The sequence below is a fragment of the Molothrus aeneus genome, chromosome 1 (genome assembly GCF_037042795.1).
Source record: "Molothrus aeneus isolate 106 chromosome 1, BPBGC_Maene_1.0, whole genome shotgun sequence".
Lineage (NCBI taxonomy): Eukaryota > Metazoa > Chordata > Aves > Passeriformes > Icteridae > Molothrus > Molothrus aeneus.
Genome location: NC_089646.1, coordinates 13,539,406 through 13,562,033, shown reverse-complemented (window position 1 = coordinate 13,562,033; position 22,628 = coordinate 13,539,406). Strand labels below are relative to the sequence as shown.

At 39.2% G+C, this 22,628-nt stretch overlaps 1 protein-coding gene across 4 annotated transcripts in view; it reads left to right on the top strand.

The window, feature by feature from the left end:
- CCNY (cyclin Y) overlaps positions 1-8,239 on the top strand; it is a 120,785-nt gene extending 112,546 nt beyond the window's left edge. For all 4 annotated transcript variants that reach the window (XM_066551432.1, XM_066551460.1, XM_066551449.1 and 1 more), the window contains one exon: positions 5,240-8,239. In XM_066551432.1, coding sequence (XP_066407529.1) covers positions 5,240-5,356 — 117 coding nt within the window. In that variant the 3' untranslated portion in view covers positions 5,357-8,239. The remainder of the gene's footprint in view (positions 1-5,239) is intronic.
- The last annotated feature ends 14,389 nt before the right edge of the window (positions 8,240-22,628 follow it).

The window sequence follows — 22,628 nt, the reverse complement described above, 5'->3', positions numbered from 1 at the left end:
GAAATGAGCACATGCCTTCAGTGAATAAGTCATGAGTGCTTATGAGATGTGGGTATACAATATGCCAGAAGCACTGTTGGATGGTCTGTACCTGTGAAATACTGGGCACTGTGAATACCACAGACACAGGAGGAATTTAAATTATCAGCTAATTGTGGGCCCTTTGCAAGACTGCAACATATTTTTCCTCATTTTTTGGATATGTTTTTCAAATATGGGCATTATTGCACTGGATATGCATTTTGTTACTAATTTTGAAAATTTTTATTAGATGCTGGCTGCTTTTAACAGTACACATCTTTAATTACATAACAACTTTGCACTGGAGGTTGTTTGCCTGTGGGTTAGACTGAGCTTTGCATGTTCTGAAATTCCTAGTGTTCCTGTGGAACAGGCAGGCAGTTCTATGCGCGTTTTTGTGGGGGGAAATGGTGTGTGGGAAGGTTAATTGACTTGTTTGTGACTCTAATGGGAGCTAAAAGTGGTGGAGAAAGAAACAAAGAAAATTTCACTTAAGTTTTATTTCCCATTCTTTCTAAATATTCTTCCTAAATTGCACAGGTAGCTCCAATAAGAATGTCATTCTTTGTATGGAGTGTGATCTAAATTTGCATCAGATTTTGTTTCTATTAAAGAGAATATTAAAAAAAATCATTTGGATTGTAATCTTACTTGAAAAGAGGTGTTTTACTGAGTTATGGGAGTCTTGATAATAAGTGCTATTACATATATCAAAATTAAATGAATTGCTTTTTGATTTAGCCCACAGTTTCTTGAAATGGTTTATCTATATCACACACAATGTATAACAGTGTGTTACAAATGAAAGCAACAATGATAGCTCCTAAAACCTTAGAAGAAAAGGAAAATGGGAAATGATGGTAAATAGACAGAGAATACTGGTAATTCTTCTGTACTAGCTAAAGAAAGGGCATATTTAAAAAGAACTAATGGAATATTTTTTCAATAAATCTGTATTATTAAAAACTTCCCCACTGGGCATGCTTTGAGCTGCCAACAGAAGTTGGCAGTAAATAACCCTGTTAGCCAGGGGATGTCTTCAGGGTAGAAGAGGAGTATCTGCTGTGAACCAGCTTGGTCTGCCACCTCCTTGCCTCTCTGTTCTGTGGCCAGAAGGAAGGGAACTGCCTTGTTCCCTGGCAGTACGTGGTTGTCATTAGTGTGCCCTTGAAACTACTTGACAGCATAATTTATAGCCCAGTTCCCTGAGCACAGTGAAGCATTTCGCTTGCCAAGAGTCATCAAAATGCATTTGCAGCACTTGTGTAGTCTCTCGTGTGCTGTTCAGACCAGAGTTCTCTGTTTTAAAACAGTTGCCTGGATTGTCAAGTGGAGTAGATGTAGTACCACACAGGCTGTGATATTTTTGATACTGAGAGAAGAGCTGCAGTCTGTGATGAAAGACAACAGCCTCACAGCAAATCTATTCATGCAGTGGAAGGATTTGCCTTGTGTGATAAACTCAAGAGAACTTCCTCAGTCCTAAGATTAAAACAACTTATGGCATTTGAGATCATAAAAGGTGTTATGTAGAGAAATAGCTATATTATAAAATATTTTTGCTATTTTTGCATTTTAAATTTATTTTTCATATCTAAAGCAGAAGCATTAGATCTGACATGGCAGAATCTGCCTTGTGATTTCTGCAAATATAATGAAGTTGAAATACCCATGATGATGAAAAAAGACCCTAAAATGACCTAAAAGTATGAGGCTAGTAAGAAATGTACCTCATCACAGGGAAATGCTGGACAAGATCCATCAGCTTAGAGGTGTTACAAGAGATTGCAGTACTTGTTAAACATTACATCACTTTCTCAAGCATCTGCAGTGGATGTTTTCTCTTATTTAAAGTTCTCAGAATTGAAACTTAGAAAGCAGATTTGTCTTTTAAATGACGAAATGAAAGTATTTTTTTTTAACCTTTTAATTACCTGTGGACTCAAGTCCAGTCCTGGATTTGTTAGTCTACCTACTAGCCAGAAACCATTTTTATGAATCCTCTTGGTTTTTTTTTCTCTCCTGTTCTATGGAATCAGGCAGGTTAAAAATGGTAAATAAACTTTCATTAGATCATCCACTCTGTCCACCTGCCAATGCTGTTTGTTCCAAACAGCATATGTTATAGTGTGTTTTGTTCTTCCTTTTAGTTATGTCAAATGTCAAGGCTTCCTTTGCTTTTCCTGAGACCTGTTTTCTAATATGGGAGAATTTTTTCTGCCAAGAAGGTTGTTAGGTGTCCAGCCTTAATCCACTATTTTGTCATTTCCTACTCTTGCACCTGGTTTTTCTCCCATGTCCTGAGCTAAATATGAGTCAGATTCTCCTCTTTGGGTTAAGTAGACAAAATGTGTCTGTCCTGTTGCTGCTTGTGATCTTAGCACTGCGCTTGTTCCAAGGTTCGATTTTCTGAGAGCGTTCATTAGCACTCTGTTTAACTGGTGTTGTCTGAGGTCTTTATTGTTGGGATGGTACTTGAGCACATACTTCAAACCCTTTGAAATACATGCTGTTTTATTGACCCTAAAGAGAGTCCCATAGATCAAATAGACAAAACCAGGAGAAAAATATCTAAGTTAGAAACAGAGAAGTGTCCTTATATCTCTTTGGCTTTCCACTGTCACAGTGACTTGATTGCAGTTCTATGTTTGTGTGTTCAGAACCCTCAGAGCCAGGAAGAAAAGGAAGAGCAAAACAGAGCAAAACTCACCTTTTTGGGTCTCAGGATAACCAGTTATGCTTTGGTCATGCTTTATAAATTAAGGAGAGCTACTTGATGTTTGTCCCTGCTCAGTTTCCTCTGGTTTGTCAGTTTTTGGAGTGTGTGCAACACTCCTTTGTGCATTCCTGAGAATGAGCCCATAACCAGCTGTGCTGCTTTCCTGACCTGCACAAATGTGCATGCAGCCAAAATTTGTACTGCTGCTTCTACTATTGCTACTACTACTGCTGCTGCTACTACAGCCATTCTCCAGCCTTTTTTCTCCTTACTTGTCCCTTCTTCCAGTGATGGAATCTCTAGGAGCATCATATAACTCAGCAGAGGAACTGACTTTCATTCTGTATGCATGGTATAATGGAAGAATAGATATGTGTATACATTCTAGCTGAATACATACATTACAGCCAAGTCCAAAAAAATTCACATGATGAATTAGTGTTGCTGGTTTTTAAGAATGTTTTGATTTGAGTCGAAAAATTGTTCCTTGCAACCGTCAGAAATTGGTTTCTTTTTCTAGCAATAAAAGCAACAGAATTATCAGATGATAGAAAGGTGATTATAGCTATTTTGTTTTATTTTAACTGAAGGACAAGAATAAATATGTACCATTTTCTGCTTTTCTTGTTCCCCCATATGTTATACTAAAGTTGACTAACTACCTTGCCAAGTATGCTCCAAATGTTGATTTGATAACTTACTTGCAGATGAAGAGGAATCTTTAGATACTGAGCTGCTTTAAATGGCAGTGTGTTTCTTACCCATATGATTCATCAGCATAGCCTAGAGATGCCAAATATTAAGTGCCACTTCCAAGCAACATTTCATTTTGTCTGACCAAGTGCCAGAACAGAAATTTTCCTGTGTCACACAGGCAATTTTGAAGTGATTACCTTCTCTGACTGTTTGATGCCTAAGGTAATAGTCTGATTTGGCAGCTGGAAGAAGCTGAGCTCACCTAAGTACACCCCTTTGTCATGCCATGCCTTGGCACATTATTTCATGGATAAACATTTTTAACCCATTTAATTTTAAATCTGATTGAATTGCATAAAGCCTCTTAGTCCACCAAGTTCCTGGTTAAATTAAATAAGATTTTATTTAGCTGTTTTAAGTGAATGAAGTTACGGTCTAAGAAGCAATATGAATACTTGCAGTTTTCAGCTAAAAAGTAGCAACTGTTCCCTTGGTGGTGGTAGGTTTTATGTTGTTCTGGGGTTTGAGTTTGTTTTGTTTTGTTTTCTAATTTAATGATGTTTTGTGGCTGGCTTGACCAGAGCATTAGGTGAACATACTCTCAGATAAATCAGTTGTGTACTTCTGCCATACCTGCCCCTGGTCTTTGCAGGACTATTCAAATTCAAGACTCTTCACTGCTACAACTTGCTGTGTTATAGGAGTAAAGATCAAGAGAGAAAATGATGATCCATGGAGTCAGGAGGTTTAATTATTTGTAATGCCTTGTGTTATAATCAAACACTTCTACTGGGTTTGTTTGTACAGTACTCTTTATTAAACATCTTATCTTAAGGCATAACTTGAAAGCATTCCTGAGTAAATAAAAAAATGCTGCTTCAGTTTGTCGTATTTTTGAATTTGACCTTGAGTACTCCTTGCAGTGAGCTTTCTCTGCAGCTCTACAGTTTGATTGCCAGAGTTAACATCTCTACTGATGCCAACCACAGCCTGTCCTAGCCATATGAACTCTAATAGGCTATTTTAGGGAACAGTAAATTCATGCATGTGAGGTCCATAATAAATACTATTTTTAAACTTGGCTAATAACAGTAGAAGAAATATCAAACATTAACTCCAGTATAGCATAAAAGGAGTTGACACTTGAATAATGTTTGTCTCTCTCTTCAAAAGGTTTAAAAATGACTATGTATTTATAACATGAATTAAATTATTCTGAATAGAAGTTTCATTTCTCTATATATAAGGAATTATATAAGATAGCCTGGTCACATAAAAATGATCATCTGCTTCTGAAAGGTGAGTTAACATCAGCTCAGGAGGCAAACCAGGGTGAGTGTTCTGCAAGACCATTTCTCAAAAGAGAAAAATATGATACAAGATTTTTAGGAAATGAAAAATTTAAGAGCCACCCAGTTTTTAAATTCTCCAAATACACTTTCAGTTTCTATAGTTGTTTTATTAAGTTTTCCACGATTTTTGATGTATGAAGGATGCTACATCAGTTACTTTGTAGAAATGGATAAGCATTGTCAGCTCCCTCAGTGAGGTTTGTGATGGTTCCCCTGCAAAGACAAGGCTTGGGGTATGCTGGCTCCTTCTGAAGCTGCCATGTGGGGCAATGCAAGCCTTCCTTCCAAGATGAAATGAAAACTAGGATTTGAGGAGAATGTCTTCCTGTGTTTTGATTAATGAAGTGACTTTTTTAATTTCACCTGTATGTAGAAATTTGTATTTTAGTCTTGCTTTACCTGGACAGCTGTGGGCAATGCCATTGAGGGTTTTTCATCTTGTCTCTTGCAGGCCATTTCTCGCCTGTGTGAAGATAAGTACAAGGACTTCAGGAAAGCTGCAAAGAAGCGGTCGGTCAGTGCTGACAATCTGACTGTGGTTAGATGGTCCCCTGCAATTATCTCCTAACAGAGGAGACTGGAATATTCCTACGGACCTACTGTTTCATCCATCCATTTTTTCAGAGTGGGCTGGGGGCGGGGGGATAAAGAAAAAAAGACTTTTAATTTTTTTATTTTTAAATCTGTCAAGCTGCCTTTACAGTGCCTCCCCATTGTGTAGCACACGAGTGAAATGCCTAACGGAAGGAGAAATGCAGAAATTGGTGTTCGGGAGAGAAGATCAGCAACAATTATTTTCTCACTTCCACTAACAGCTTTACACTTTTATGAGGAAACAGCAAATCAGGTGCTTGGAATAAGAAACAAAAAAAAAATGAAGTAGAGGCAGAAAAATATTTAAGAACTCTGCCATTTTCTATCATATTGTACTCATGAAGGGAAATGGCAGCATGAAAAAAAAACGTGTAGTCAGATGACTGTGCACTAGAGGAATGACATTGGGAGAGTTCCATCTTAAAGGTTTCTCTTAATATCTTTTTTGTTGTTGTTGTTGTTTTTTTTGCATTCCTCATTGCTGCTTCCCAGGATAAATTCTTCCCCTTGCACAGCAGGAAATGCAAAATCTGTATTTACAGTAGCACAAGCCCCTGAATAAATAGCGTTGGGTTTTTTCACTGCACTTTTCTCTGTAACCTGTCTTATTAGCATTATTCTTCTTAATTATTATGCATATGTTACATTTCTTGTATGCCTTTTATTGTATTTCAAAAGAGAGAACTTGACCATAGTGCTGAACCAAAAGTGTGTACAGGGATCAGAAGATCTTCGTAATTTCATGATGTGTTTTATTTATAGTATACTTGGGTGCGTGTGCCTTCCTGAGTTCTTGGAATCATTTATTTTTCCTTAATATAAAGATACAGTTGTTAAAGTCTTGAGATGATGATGATGATAAGACTTGGGCCAAATCTCTGAAATTTGCAACAGATCTTGTGATCCTTTTTGCAGATTTTCATAGCATTAGAAGTTTAGCAGAATTCATCCATTTTGAAGGAGATTTTTTTTTTTTGTGGCCTGACAAGTTCATTCCTTCACCTCCAGGTCCATTGTTGCAAGCAATATTCTCAATTTTTATATGTTTACTTTAAATCAAAGTGAGTCTGTTTGTATAAAATAAAAAATAATAAAAAAATTGTTCCAATGAGAAGGCCTCTAGAAGAGCAGAATGGAAATCTTAATAAGGTATCTGTCACAAGGAGATTTGATTTGGAAGCTGAAATACAAACCCTCATGTTTTTCAGTGTAGGTACTTATAGAAATTAAAAGTAACTGAACTGTGAATATAATTTCCAACTCGGATTATTGAACTCCTCTGTTGTTATTATTTCGCTCTTACTGTGGCTGTTCCCCCTTGGCAATTGTAAGAACCTTTTATACAAAATAACTTGTCAGTATAAGCATATTTGCTTCATAACCCCACAGGGTGATTTTTTCCCCCCAGTTGTTTTTTTTGTTTGTTTGGTTGGTTTTTTTTGGGGTTTTTTTGCACAGTTTAGAAAGATACAGCTGAAAGCTCTCAGTTCCCTGAAATCTGTCCTTGTGACTGTCACTGAAGGGAATGGCAGCAGATGTCCCTGATTTGTGCACTACTGTTGTAACCCACGAAGATTCCATGTTTGTTTTGTTAAGCCCTATGGGCTTGTAGCTTCCTGGGGGCCAGAGATGCACACCTGGCTCCCAGAGCGATGCTGATCCGGGGCCTCTGGGCCAGGAGGCACCCACAGGATCACAGCAGAGAAACCAGACAGTTTCCTGTCAGCTTTCCAATTGGATTTGTTTAGTTTGAGACATGAAGGCTTTGTCCATAAATTCTCCTGATGTTCTTTGGGCCTTTAAAATAATCTAATTCTCATCACTTCTTGTTGTGCCAATGCATCAGAACTGTGAGTATCGAAGTCCATTTTTCCCTTGAACATGGAATGTAAGGCAAGTGTTTATAACAAATTACAGCATTTGAAACCTCTTTACAGATAGTATCAAAAGGAACATTTTCAGAGCATTTGAAATTCATCCTTTATAAGCATAAATTTAGGCTTTAAAATATGTAAAATATTTTGATTTATCAACACTTTGCTAAACTATTTTCCATTTAACTTGATATCAGGAATATTGGTTTTATCCATTTCTGGGTGATAGAGATATGAACTTTGGATTATGTAAAGATATCAATGCATCTACTATAATTTTTGTGAAGTTTATTAAACTACTTTAAAGATTGTATAGTCTATTTATTGTATGTATGTACATACAGTCTGATACTTTAAAAAGTGGATTCCGTAAAACCTGGCTCAGTCTTGTTTAGACTATTGAATATCGTTTTAGCCTTGTGCACTGGACTCTACCTCTGTATAGGAGAATTTTCCATATTCTTAATTAGTATTGATTCTGTGATTAACTTGGTTATGTTTCTTGCACTAAGAATTAAAAAAAAATCTGCTGTAAGTGTGGATTTTTTCTTTAGTTTTACCATATGAATCCTCTACGTTTAGATGGATGTTTCTTTCCCTCATGGTTATAGAATAATTCTTTGCTTTTTCTTCTGGTTTGTTCCAGGGTTGCCAAAAAAATACAGTACCTGTCAGTAAATCTGAAAAGTGTCTTTTGTTTGCAAGGTATTCTATACCAGGTAATTAAAATTAATTATTATTTAGGCTTATGTTGTGTTTAGTGTAGTTTTTTCAGCATTACTATATGGAAAATACCATTGCAAAGTTAGAGAATCACCGGAGATGTAAGAAGGGAGGAGAACCATATAGCATTTTAATTAACAGCACAAAGACATTGTGTTTTGCTGTAAATGTTTTCTGGATGAAGGTTTTCATTATTGCTTTGGTCACCGGCTCAGAACTGAAAAGGTGTAGGAGATATAATAAACCTGTCCCTTCAAGTATCATTGTCTTAATGAATTATTTTTATTTGTTGAGCCAGTGGGCCACTTGTTTGGTCGTTCATGTGTTGATAATTGGATCAATATTTGAAAAAGGCATCTTGTAGGGGTTTTAGTCATTCATCCGTATGCAGCCCAGAGTTGTTGCCATAATTGTTCTTTCCACCTGCAGACCTCTTTATATTTGATTTGCTGTTTGTATTTCATTGTTTGTCAGTGACATATATCATTCTGACAGACACTGTCATGTGGGACTGAGAGCACTGGAGTCATGGGATGAAGTGCAAAACCAAAATGGTCAAATCACCTTTTTCCACCTTCCACAAACCCAGTCAGCTCTTCAAAAGATGCATGTTTTCTATTGCTAAAAATATACAAAATCCTATCCTATAACAGGGTAATGGTTTTGTTTTGTTAAGGATTTGGGGGTTTTTCTTAAAGAGAGAAATTAGCATATATTGCATAATTGCTGTTTACATTTGTGGAGTCTGAATTAAGACTTGGTGTTTTAACACCTTTCTCTCCAGCTCCCCTAATGCCAGAAAGCTTAGCTGTAATATAAAGATTAGAAGTAACAAAAATCTCATCAGAACAAGGCAATGGTGTAATGGTGGCAGATGACAAAATGACATCTGGTAGTGTTGGCTATATATAAAAATAGCAGTATGTGGGAGAGGAAAGAGGAACTGAAAGAGCAGAAAAAAAACCCCAAAATCTTAACACCTGAAGCAACAAATTATTTACAGTTGTTGTTAGCTGGTAATGAGCATTTCATTTCCCAGTGCCTGTTTGAACTCCTAATTGAAGTGCTGCACATCCACTGCAGGCTCGTGTTGCTCTCTGCTTGTTCTTGGTATTCATGTGGAATACACTCAGCCTAGCTTGTAGCACTTTCCTCACTTCTGTGTAAAACACATTTTTCTGTAATCAGAACTTTTTTTTTACTTGAATTGGCAGTTCTTGACAACATTTGCCTACTCTGCAGTGAAGTTCCCACTTAGTGTCTCTAATGGGTTCTGAGAAATCAGCTCAACTATAAACCCAAACAAACCTGTGCGAGTTCACCTAGATGTACGTGGGAATGTACTACACCCAAAGTCTAGTATGTGTATTTCTGCTGTTTTTGTCTTTCTTCTCATCAACTGAATTCCATCTTGAGGAAACCACAGAACTGGTGAGACTGAGCTGCATGAACTGAAGGTAATGATGGCAGATGTGTAGTGACCACTGCTCTGTGAAAATGCTTTAAAAAGGGAAAAAAGATTTAGAAGAAAAGCTGCTGCTTATAAGAATAACAATAGTGATATCAGATGTAGATTATGATGTTGAAAAGGATTGTTTCACAGTGTGTGAACCTGCTTTTCTGGATCTTATGAGAATCAACAAAAAGTAACTGCTGAGTTGCAGAACCACAGCTTGAAAAGGACTGAATGCATTGAGGCACTGGAACAGGTTGCTGAGACAAGCTGGAGATGCCCCATCCCTGGAAGGGTTCATGGCTGGAGAATTTGAACTTCTTTTAGTTAATAATTTATCTTCAAGGTCCCTTCCTAATCAAGCTTTTCTATTATTACAGCCAGGAAAGCCGGGCTCAAGCTTATTTCTTGCCTGGCCTGGATCACTGCACTCTTCCCACTGAAGAAAGGAGCAGCAGGATGGCAAATTGAAGAAAGGCAGGTGACAGAGCAGGACAAATAGACTGTACTTCTTGTGTTCCTTTGAGAATAGTTGGCCTGATGCAATTTGATGTGAAAAAAGAGTTCTTTCATGCCCTTTACACCATATGGAATGTATTTCAGTATTATCAGCAGAGGCTTTCAGCTGTTACACCTGGAGATATTGTTTGGTGAAGATATGCTAAGCAAGCTTCTTGGTGTGGTGAAATGGGGCTGTATACCAATGAGTTGTCCAGAACCTCTACTGAGAGTTTGTAAAGGTGAAGATGTCGATGGTCACTACAGATGGAGAACAGCAAATAACAAAATATCAGAAATTGTATTTTGTAAACTACAATTTCCCCAATGTACTTAGATCATTTACCTAATGTTCCTGATTTAGTTTCAGACCTTTTTTCCTTCCATCTCTTACCCATAGACTGGGATGCTGTGGTAACTAATGCAGTAAAACTTTGAAGCTGAAAAATCTCTGGAACTAGCACTGCCCCCCCTTTGAATTCACTGGCAGTGAAGTGAATCCTCAAAAAGCAGATGAAGACTTACTCATGTGACATGAGGGCTTCTCTAAACAGGCATTAAGAGTAAGACATCACCTTCATGGAAGAGATTTCACAGCATACTTAAGTATAGAGCTAATTCTTCTCTTAGCTGTAGGTTTCCTTACTTCACTGCTCTGGGTTTTCATGCCCCTGTAGTTTAGATGTTAATATAAATTATTCTCCATGGAAACAGTATCTTGGGAACTGGCAGCTGTGATAACCTTGCTGTCTTATATTTAAACAATACAGATCATCCTGTGGCCACATACTTCTCTTTGATGTATTTCAGGCAAATGAAGCATTCTGCTGTAGAAAAAGGAGAGGCCAAAAAGATGGGGATTGGTGTGCTAGAAGGGCTGTGAGGCACAATTCAGTGTGTATATTTTAAAAATAATCCAGGAAATAAAGATGGAGAAAGGTATTTGTACTTTCTATGCTGTCAATACCAAAAAGCATTGATGATACTTTGAGAGGTGTGATGGTGTTAAAGCTCTTGGGCAAAGAGTTTAAGGGATTATTCAATGGGACAGGATGTGCAGAGTGTTTTTCATTGATCTGGGGAGGAGGAAGACCAGGCTGTACTGAGCAAAATGGTACAGAAGAACATGTAAAATACATACACCAAATAATCTTGAACATGAAGGGTTAGAAAGGCAGAACTAGCTTGATGTTGGTACGTTATTTCAATGTTTGGAAAGTATTGGTGGTCCCCTTACTTTCACAGTAACATCCTTTTTCTTTTATGGCATTTTAGTACAAGGTGGTCCTTTTGTAGGCAAAAGATTAGTACACATTGTTAATTATTAGAATATAATCAGTAATACGTGCAAGTAGACTTTACAAAAAAAGTTAAAATAAAAAAAGTAGTAAGAGTTCCTGTTAAGAACAAAAGGTGCAGAGGGTAACCTGATGTTGCTGTGGGGCTTCATCAGTATGAGCATTAAATAATGAGAGTCTCCTGCTTGTGACAACTGACAGTCCCAATTCTGAAGTCACAGGTTGGGAAGGTGAGAAGAATTGTGGAGAACAACCTCCCACCCCCGTCCCCTGGTAATAACAAGTCCTTTGTACTTACAGTAGTTTTGCACAGCAGAGTTTTGAACAGAGATGGAAAATTATCTTCCAACTTGCATCATTGCTTTTTACAAAAGTAAGAATGGTTTAAATGTGTAAATCACCACCAGCATTTGTAATATTAAATATTTAACTTATTACTGCCAGCAGGTACGTACCTTACACTCTGCCATGGGAATGAGTCCACAGTCTGAATGTGTTCTCTGCCAGTGCTTTGTAGGGCACCTGTTCTAAATCTGTCCTCTGGAGGAATGATTCTTTTAACCCAGGAAAATAGTTGGGTGTATCTTGATAATTTTGAATGTCAGGTAAGGTGATCTTCCAGATCTGCCTGATTCAAGGCTTTGGATCAATGGTTCCTTCAGCTGAACAGAAATAAATGCTTCAAAGCATAAACTGACAGTACTGACTTCGAGAGAAATTGTGGTCATGTCACCCTGACACCGAGCTCCAGTGATCGAAGGACTGGCCTGATTCTTCTGCTTGCCCATTTAATCATGAATCTCAGTGAGAACATTGTCGGTGTTTCTGACCTGGGAGAAATGTAGACTATGAAATTGTTGCTTTTCTGTGGTGGCCTGTCATTGTGGTACATCAGAAAGGCTTTTTTGTTCTGCTCTGTTTTGCTGGCATGTGGCAGAACAAAGTTGTTCTGCCCCTTAAAGTGTCCAATAGCTGAACCATGTGTTAGCTGAAATTGTTTGCTCAGACATCTGATTCCCAGCTGTGACATTTTCCCTTAACCTTTTCTAAAATAATTTTCTCTTAGAAAAAAGAACCAGGGCAAGCAATAAGTTTTCTCCAAAATATCTTAAGCATCTTAATTTTTCTATTTCAGATTTTTCTTTATAATTTCAGATTTGAGCTTTTCCTTGACAACTCAGTACATGTATGCATGTGAACATTTATTTTTGGTTCTAATTGCATTAGATAAATAATTTCTATGGCAGTTGCTAATAGAAAAAGGCAATTATTTAAAATGTTATTTGAACCTGTTGTTTTCCCCCTGAGGAATGCATTTATCTTTGACTTACTAAGAATCGGTAAATCCAGTGATACAAGATTGCAGATTTTTGCCCTGTCCACTTCATCCTATTACATGAACAATACATTATATATATTATATTAACTATATATTATATATATTAATATATATAATATAATAATAATATAATAATGAAATAATATATAATATTATATAATATATAATATATAGTATGTATTATAACATATAATATATATGTTATAATATATTACATATATTATATAATGTATATTATATAATAATATATAATATATAGTATAAGGATATATAATATATATTATTATATATTAACAATGTATATTTTATTAACAATACATTTTTCAGTATTTGTAAGAAATTTTACAGATTTCTAATACTTTCAGTATAAACTGAGAGCTTCAGAGGACCAGAAGTACAGAGAACAAAAGAAATCCGTAGCTTTGATTTCTAACAAATTGAGAAAAAAAATAGAGCAGACTCTAGTATCTATCTCCCTCAGCTTTATTTCTTAATAAAGTGTCCCTAGAAACAGCTTCAGCATCTGTTGCCAAATGCCCTGTGTTCTCCTGATTTTCTCAGGATTTGAACAGAAAGTCACAACCCCCTCAACCCTTTAAAACCTGAGGTGCATTTCTGGGGAAATCAGGCTGAAATGCAGCATAAAATGGTGGGTGATACAGGAGGGTGGGGGAAGAGGATCTCTTGGGGCAGTGGAAAAGTGCCCTTAAGCTGAGTCAGCACCAGTCTGAGGTGCTGAGATGAGCAGCTCAGGCTTCCCAGCTCACAGGTTCCTTATCCTCATCCATGCAGCCACAAGCCTGAGCTGCCACTCTGGGCTTTGAAATTATTGAATTCTGTGGGTCTGCACTAGTTTGTGCTGTTAAGTGTGTGTGTTTGGGACACAGGGAAGTGAAATTGGGTCAGTATGACTGGGCAGCCCCAGTGCATCTCACCTAACACAGATTTGCAGCTGTTTTTCCCTGCATGGATCTCATGCATCAGCCTCTGCATCTTCCTGGCCTCCCCCTGTGCTGTCCCTGTCACTGTGGGCTGTGCCAGTGTCTGGCACCTGCCTGTTGGCAGAGCTCCTGGCAGTTTTAAACTCACCTGGCTGGGCCTCCTCCCTGCTCCAATATGTGATATTTACATGAGCAGCAATGCCTCTCTTAGTGTCAGGTTACACAGATGATTGGTGGCCATCCTGGAATGATTTGGGTTAAAGGGAACCTCAAAGATCACCTCGCTCCAACCCCCTGCCATGGGCAGGGACATCTTCCACCAGCCCAGGGTCCCTTCCAGTCTGACCTGGTTTTGTTGGTTTATCTGCACATTCTTCAGCACTGTCTTTAGTGCCATCAGTGGCCAGGCAAGATGGAAACCTCATCATTTGTGTAACAACACCTGCCCTGAGAGCAGGGCACTCAGCTGAGTGACTTTGGGTTACTTTATCAACATTAGAAGAGCTGAAACCTCTAAACCTGAGGGATGAATCATATAATTGCTGAGGGCAGGAAGGAATGCTAGGGGACCACATTACTTGAACTGAAAATTGCTTTTGCCTATCTGAGCATCACAACCTGGGACAGGAATCCCTGCAGATTAGAAACAGGGGTCTGGGGGTTTCTGACACAAACCTCTAAGGAGAGAATTAGTCCATACACAAGTAGCTGTAATATTAAAGTGAAAAACTTTGTCCTTCTGATTCTTTCTATATGAGAAACCACATTATTACTGTGGGGGAATGCATTTTAAGCATGTCCTGAAGCACTCATGATAAATTTCAAAGATGTAAGACCTTCTAAAGTCTATTTTTTGCATATAAATGAATGTTACCATTGAAAGAAAGGCTAATCATCTTATATATACATAAATACCAAATAACTTCCTTTATCATGTACATAAAATAATACAATTTATTCAGGAATGCAGATATATATATCATCTACCATGATTCTGTTTGGCAATTTATTGGGTTGATTCTCCAGAAATGAAAACATCATTGGCAAATTTGTGTGGGTTAATGTACTTAACTTCTCTTTGAGATTCTTCCTATGAGCTTTTTGATGGCCTAAATATTTTTTCCTCAGGAAGGGAAGTGAAGGTAGTCAAAAGAGAAAGCAGCAAAATGTAAAAAATGCAGGGGGAAAAAAGAGGAAAAATTGAAATAGTAACAGCAGTTAGGAGGCACAATACAGCTCACAGGGGAATATATCCATAAATATCTGTGGCCAGTTGTCCTGGGTTTGCCAGTGCTCAGCCCACACCAGTGGGCTTGCAGTCTACTGTTTATTATTATTCAAAGAACTAATGCAGTTTTTAATAGTGTCAGGAACACAGTAATTGGTAGCAATTTTGTCAATTCAATTGAAATGGGAAAGTATCTGTCATAATGCAGAGGAGGCAGAAAGATTGAGCTAATGGCCCTGTTTTGTCTTCTTGTGCTGTGTTTGTGCTTTGCTGTAGTAATAAAATTTCATTTCTTTTACTGGTACTGCAAGAATTTTCAGTGGAAGCTATTTGATATCTTGGAGTGACAAAGTCACTTTGCTCAGGTGCTCTGAAAGGTTTTGCTGAGGCAAAGGAGGTTGGCTGGAAATATTTCTCAGTTCTGAGGGGGAACCACCTTTGGAAAAAAGCTTAGGAAGAGCGAATGTAGAAATGGGAGGTGGCTTATTCTGTGTTTGTGCAGGGCACAGTAAACTGAGAGGCTGAGTTGCTGTGCAAAGGATGGGTAAGTAAATGGGGCATAAGCAGTAATCCCTGCTCCTTCATGGAAAATAGACTGTCAGACTATAATTTAAAAACAGACAGGACATAAATTGGTGTTCTTCCCTCTAGGCACACAGTTTGTGGTGGGTAGGGCTGCAGCTGAGCCCCATCCCCAATGGGCACAGCTGTGAGCAGCAGCAGGTGAGCAGCACTGACAGCAAGGAGCCATGGGGTGACCAGGGGCACTGACCAACCACCAAAGGAACAGGGGGCACACAGGTGCAAGGCATCAACATGGGGGGTGGAAAAGATTGGGATAAAGAACAAGAAGAGCAGACACCTGAAGCCCTCTGAAGAGGTAAGGTGTTACTGTGTGTGGGTTGGAGGTTTCTGGAGTTGTATGGTGACACTCTGTGCATTGTGGCTGCCTTGTTTGGGACATGTGCTGTGGCTTGTGCTGTGACACTTCCCCATTTCTGCTGTGTTTTACCTTCCTAGCAAAATCTTGTTGCTCTCTGCTTTGGCCCCAGCAGGCTGTTTGCCAGTGCACTTATTTATCCATCATGTGAGATTTCCCTGCTTCTGGACAACACTGGGAGCTGCGCCAAGGTAGGGAGCAGTGCTGTCTGTTCCCAGCCTGCCTTGGGCATGGGTCCTGTGGGGAAATCCACTCTTGATCATTCCTGTCTGTTTTCCTTTGCTCTCTAAGACATTGGAATAAATCCTTCAGGGTCCTTGTTACCCTTTTGATGTTGTGGTAGGAATTTTCAAAGGAAGCATGACAGTTGAATATTGAACTCCTATCAATGGACTGAGCCATCGAGCTGAATTTTATGATGCTTTTCTCTTTAAAACAAAAAATCCTGGTTGATAGAATACATAGAATGTAAATACTATTGCAGTTTAATGAGGAAATTCCTTGTGTACTGCCCAGTATGTGTTGAGTACACTAGCAATGATTATTAAAATGGCCCTTGGAAGAAAACAAAAAGCAGAAACCATGGAAACTGTAGGCAACTGGCATGGTAGGGCTGTATTGTAAAGCAAAGGTTTGGGGCGGAGGGCAAATTCAAATCCTGAAATAAAAATTAGGGGTAATTTTTCCAAATGTTGTGGAGGTTGACCTATCTGAGTTTTGTTTAAATGAATTTTTACAAGGCCACACTAGACTTAAACTTACAGACTATTAGCAGGTCACAGTTTAAGGTCAAAACAAACCTCATAAAACCATAAGGTGATGTGCATGTCATAAAGGTGAAGTGCAAAAATTGAGTTTCTTGTTGTCCTTTAAATGGCCAGATGTACATACATAAATTGTACATCCTGATATTGATGCAAGAAATCTAATAATTCTTTTGTCTAGTAAGGTGTGAGTAGCAACTATGAGGAGTATTAGATTTTTTCCCTTCATTTTTCATTAAACACAGTTGAATATCAAAATTTCTCATTCTGAAGCAGTATGATAGATGTACACATTCTTTTTAGACAGAAGTACTCTTCTGGATAAGGATTTTATTATGCACAGGATACAGCTTTTATTTATTTCAAGCCATATTTTCAAGACAAAGATGAGATTTAATACAATGTACTTTTTGACTTCTGCATAAGAATGAATTTGACTTCAAAATGACATTTCTTCATGTGTTAGAAAAAATCCACAGTTGGTACTGCCTGCAGCAATTCCTGAAGTTTAAGTTGTATGTGAGTTAGAGGGGGAAAATCTCTTTTCTCCTTTCAGCTTCCTCCTTTCATTCAGCCTTTTCCCCTGTGCTTGGTTTAATGACCACAGGGTTCCAGTGCATCTGTCCATGGTGAAAGAAAAAGCAGTGTCAGTGTTCAATAACAGACACAACAGTAAAGGGTTTGTTTCTTAAAGTGATCAGCCATGAAATACAAGAAGGTGTAAAGAACTCTTATTTTAAATGCACAGTGGCTGCCTGTATGTTAAATCTAAGATGACAGATTTATTTACTGAAATCCAGAGCCAGCACAGTAACCTCTTTTGTTGTGCATGGTGCAAACAGGGATATTTGCCTTTCACAGCTCTAGCAATATTCACACTTAGAAACCAAGTATTAAATTTAAAACATGGTGACCCAAAGATTTCTTGCAGTCTTCTGTTTATTATGAAATCTGTTTTTCAATTACCTAGGGCCTTTTCCTTATTTAAATTTCCATGGTATCAGCTCACCATGCTTTTGCCTGCCTGACCCTTGCTAGGTGTGGAACTGCTTGAGGGAAGAACTCCTTAGTAGTGCTGGATGTTGGGCACTAATAAAACATGAAATCACCTGCTTCATCATAAAATACAGGATCCTTAAGCATTCCAAACCTTCAGTTCTGTATTTGGTACCGTAAAGAAAGGAAACTGTAAAACTCAGTGTTAAATGTGAAGTGCAAAACTTAAAAAGGAGCTAGAATCTCTCTTATACAAGATTTTTTTTTGTGTTACAGCAGAGCAAATTTCAGTAATAATGTCATGTGCTCATGTAGCTACCAATTTCAGTGGGAGTAAAGCAGGTACTAATAATGTGCTTTTGAAAATGCAGTGTACTCATTTTGTACTTTTACTACTTAGTAAATTAAATACTTTTGCAGAAATTGGCCCTGAGCTCCTGAATGAGAATATATTTTCCATTACTTAATTTTCCTTCATCTCTGTCTTGAAGTGTTCAAAATTCTTGGCTGAGTAGCTGCAAAGTTTCTGAAGCAAAGTCTGAAGAAGAGCTGCTTTTTCCATTTGTCATCCTCTTAGAAGCAGGTTCCCTTTAGAAATACTAATTCTGAATATTCAAGCATTTAGAATAAGGGACTCTGAGACAATGTGGGAGAATGGTCTAAATCCTCAAGAGCATGCAGTAGAACAGACTCTTCTTTTAGGTTTACTAAATTAGTAGAGGAACAGTGAGATAAAACAACACATGCAAGGAACTGAGGCACCAGGCTTAGGTGTCCAAGAGGACAGAGCTGGTGTGGAAGTCAGCAAGGTTGAATCCAATGAATATGAGCTGAACTTCACAGTTCTGGGTGTCCTTCTGGGCTGTTTTAGACACACATGCATTGGCATTTATGTACATTTGAACACGTGTGCATGCAGCTCCTCCCTGGGAATGGAAGGCAGGAAGGGATGGGGAAGAGGGAGGAGCATTTGTGGGAAGTTTCCTTTCTTTGCACTCAACTCTGCTGCTTCTGGGGGCTGATGAGTTACAGGCTGAGCAGTGGGGAACAGGAGCACATTGTTTAAGCTCCCCATGGAATACTTAATGATGGAAAACATTGACTGCTCCCCTACCTCAGTGTGTGTAGGCTCTGTAGCCCAAAAGCTGGAGCTGTGGTTGCCTTGCCTTCTCCATGTCTGAGTAGCTATGGTGGCTGTTCTGGGCACAGGCTCCTTTCAAACAGCAGCAGCAACACCCAGGAAATGCAAAGTGTGCAGTGCTGGTTGTGCCTGTGTAAAGCAAAGGGCTCTCCCTGCTGTGCTGGCTCCTGGCTCTGTGAGTGCTGTGAAGGTTTACATACATGTGTGTACCTATGTCTTAAATAGAGCATTTGTTCAGGACAGCTTTTCCTACTAATTTGCTATTGTTCTTCATGGCTAGCTTGTTTCTTTCTCTCCCCCTTCTGCTGAATTTCACAATTTTTAAAATGAGGCCATCAAGATAAATTGTCTTTTATTGTTTACTGTCCCTTCCAAATAGATTCCTCTTCTCCCTCCATTCACAAATCACCTTCAAAAGAGCCAGATTTCCTGCAAGAATAATCACTAACACATAAATTTTGCTAACTAAAAAATTCTAAGTAATTTTTTTACTTAGACTTTAAAATAGGCAACTGTGTTTTTCCTTTCTTAAATTGTGATATACCAAAGGCCCTGGACTAAAATGCTAGATCACTTTGGCATTTACTCTATTAGGGAAGCAGCTATGCTGACCTATTTTGCCTTAACATTAATTAAATTGGTAGAAGGATGTTTCTTCATTGCCAGGTGTGGGGTAGGGTGCAGTCTCCCTTAGTAACTCTCACTTCAGTGTCATTTGTATAGGTCTTGACTGGGTAAGACAGATGGGTTTGGGATTTGCTGGGCCACAGGAAGGCCTTTATTTTCTGGGAACTTTTTTGATGTGTGATGTAGATTGTGGCACAATTCCGGTGACAGATTTGATCCTGAAGTGGCTTCAAGCGAACTCAGTTTTACCTCTGGATGTCATTCTGAGCCAAGGACCAGCTGCAGTGTTTTGCTCTGTGAAGTAACCCAGGTCTAAGCCTGGGATGTGGCACAGGTCCACACTGCAGTGAGATGCAGTTCCAGTACTTCAAAATGTTTCAGTGGGTCTCTCACAGTGATGGAATCTGTGTGGTTTTGCAGGATCAAGCCCTAGACCTATGATAAGGGGTTATAAATGTGGACAACAGTTGTAAATTTTAAAATAGATAAAGTGTGTCTTCTTATGTTTCACTGTTTGTCTCTGAAAGCTTTCCAGTGGCTTTTAGGGCCCTTCCTAAAACAAGATGTGATGAGGTACTGCTGGGTTTCCAAGTTTAACTTTACCCAATATCATGTCAGTTTTTTCTACCTGCCTTTCTTTTTGACTAGAATGCAGTGCTAGTGCACAGATTTGAGAGTTTTTTTACGTTTAGGAAGAGTTGTTTTGGTATTCTAGAGCGGGAGTGTGTGCCCATCCTCTGGTGTGGGAAATAGTGCCAAACCCACTGGTGGCACTGCAGAGCTGGGGCCCTGTCTATAATCTGCTCTCCCTACTTCTCTGTAGTCCTTACAGGCCAACAGGCAATACAGGGAACAGCTAAAGATAATGAATAAATGAGGGGGATTGTGTGGTGAATATCTCCAGCTGTGATGTGGAAAATCTTCAGGTGGGAACCCTGCCCTGAAAGATGGGCTTTAGTTTCCTCATCCCTTTGCTCAGCACTGTGGGTCTGTGGAGACCAAACATTTTATAACAACCACCACAGACTGGAGCCAATGGGGATTGATGGCAGAGGCTTGGGAAGAGAACACACCACAGAAAGGAGAAGCACTGGATTCAAGTGAGATATGAGCTGTCTAGAAAAGCTAAAATTAAAAAAACTAAAGTTGTCTGAAAAAGCTAAAATGTAATTCAAGCTTTCTGACCTAAGCTAAGCTGCACTGTGACAGGAGGGTGCCTGCTTTCTTTTAGAAAAAAATGGGCCATCCTATCTCAGTGCATCCATGCTGTGGGATCAGATGTTGTTGCCTGGTATAGTTCCTCAGGCAACAATCTGGGGGCTTAAATTCCTAGCTGTTATCCCTCTTCCACAAATGGTAGAGGTCTCACAGCAACCACAAGCAAGGATATTTTAACCAACAATATTGACAGAGACAATTTATAGCCTATTGTGTGGATGCAGCTGCTGAGCATTCATATCCTGCCACCGTCTTGGCATTCCTGACTTTATTTTTGACAAAGGGTGTTTAACCAGGAATACCTTCAGACCTCAGCATAATTCATATCTTGGCTGTTTGCATCTTTTCTCTATTGACTTTCTCCAGCTTTCCTTCCTTCCCTTACTTCTCACACACACTCATCTCTGGTTGAAAATTTGTGTGTAAGTAAATGAAGCTAAAACCATCATCACAAACCATGACTAAAACTTGATAACAGAAGTGGCAGTTTGGAAAATATTTTACCTAACTAAATTCTGGAACCAATAAAAGTTCTGTATTTACCACTGCAATTAAAAATCTTTTTGCACAGATAACAGACAAAGGGTTTTGAAGGGGGCCATCTTTTCAAACCTCACTTTTAGGGTTTCCTTAGGACGGTGCTTACTGGAGAGAGGATGCTCAGCGTGTTCTGCCAAGGCATTGCAAAACCTGTGAGCAGAGAGCTGGGGAGAAAGTCTTTGAGCAGGTATATTTTACTTGATGAAACTATCAGTTTTACCTTTTACCGAGGTAAGATGTGCTCAGATGTGTAGCTCAGCCCCCAAGTCATGGAGTATCTCCATGCAGCTCCCTCTGAGCTCCCCCAGAGCAGTCCTGGGCCGAAGCACACAAGCAGGGCTGCAGTGCCCAGCTGTGCCTGGGCTGTTGGCACCCCACAGGTGTCAGGAAATCACTTTTCTCCCTTGCTATATCACACACAGACTCCTCCTTCAGCTGCAGGGATTTGTTACTGTTTCCTGACTAAGATTTTACAATATGTTCATCCTTACCACAGCCCAGGTTAAAAGGGACAGAGCAACATCCCAAATCTGGTGGAAGAGTGGCTGGAATATGGTGGTAGATTATTTTCCCCAAGGTAACCAGGGTGAAAAGTGAGGCAAGGAACAAAAAGCTGAGAGTCTGATTTTCACCCCTGCTTTTTCCTGGGGTGCAGGGCAGTGTCACAATGTCCAGGACATGCTGTGCAGTTGCTTCTTGCTGAGCCCACAGGCGTTCTGCTCCAAGTAGGAGCTCCCTCCACCACTGCTGAGGGGCTGCTGGGTGTGAGAATGATGGTCAATCACCTTTTGAGTTATCTCCAAGCAGTTTGAGTGAAGTACCAAGCCGTTTCAGCTGAAAGGACTGATATAAATTAAAAATAAGTGACTTGCGGCATCTTGAAAATCAGCCCCACCATTAGGATTTTTATTTTTTAAAGCTTCCCCTGTTTTTCCTCTTGCCTGCAGGGAGGCTCAGCCTGCTGGCTGGCTCAGCACACAGAGGAGAGTTTGGTATGGCTGTGATTGACAGGGCCATGGTGTTCTGTCAAGGAGGTTTTGATTTAAAAACCAAGTGGTTTTGGGAAATTTCAATGGAATGGCTTCCAGTGACCTGAACTGAAGTTGCCTTTCAAACACAGAGATGCTCATCCTTTTCTATCCCCTTTCCTTCTCTAATTCATCTGCAATTCTTGTGGGGAGACAGAGGTCTCTGTTATTTCCTGGTCTATGCTATTTTTTCCTCTCCCCCTGTCCTTCAGCACTGAAGTATCTCAGCAATGCCAGGAGGCTGGTATGCCCCGGGAGGGTAAGAATAGTCTACAATGGCAGAGATCACCGCTGTTGTTGCTTGTCCACTTGCAGTTGCCTGGACAGAGGATCCACATGGAGGTAGGAGCAATTGGATCTGACAAGCTAGAGCTTTTGTAAGACAATGTGTTAAAGCCTGAAGAAGATCAACATTCAAAACTAACATTCCTGTTCAAATCATCAAAATAATCCTTTATCAACCCATTATTTTGGCTGAGTTCCTGATTTCTGTCCTTGACCCTCAGCAAAAATTCCTTCCTTTTTTATTTTTCTTCCCTTTTTTTACCCCCCTCTTCCCTGTCCAGGTCTAATCTCCTTTGGAAGTGACAAAACCGTTTGGACATCAGGAGCTGGAAGTGTTTTGAGCCTGTTCAAAC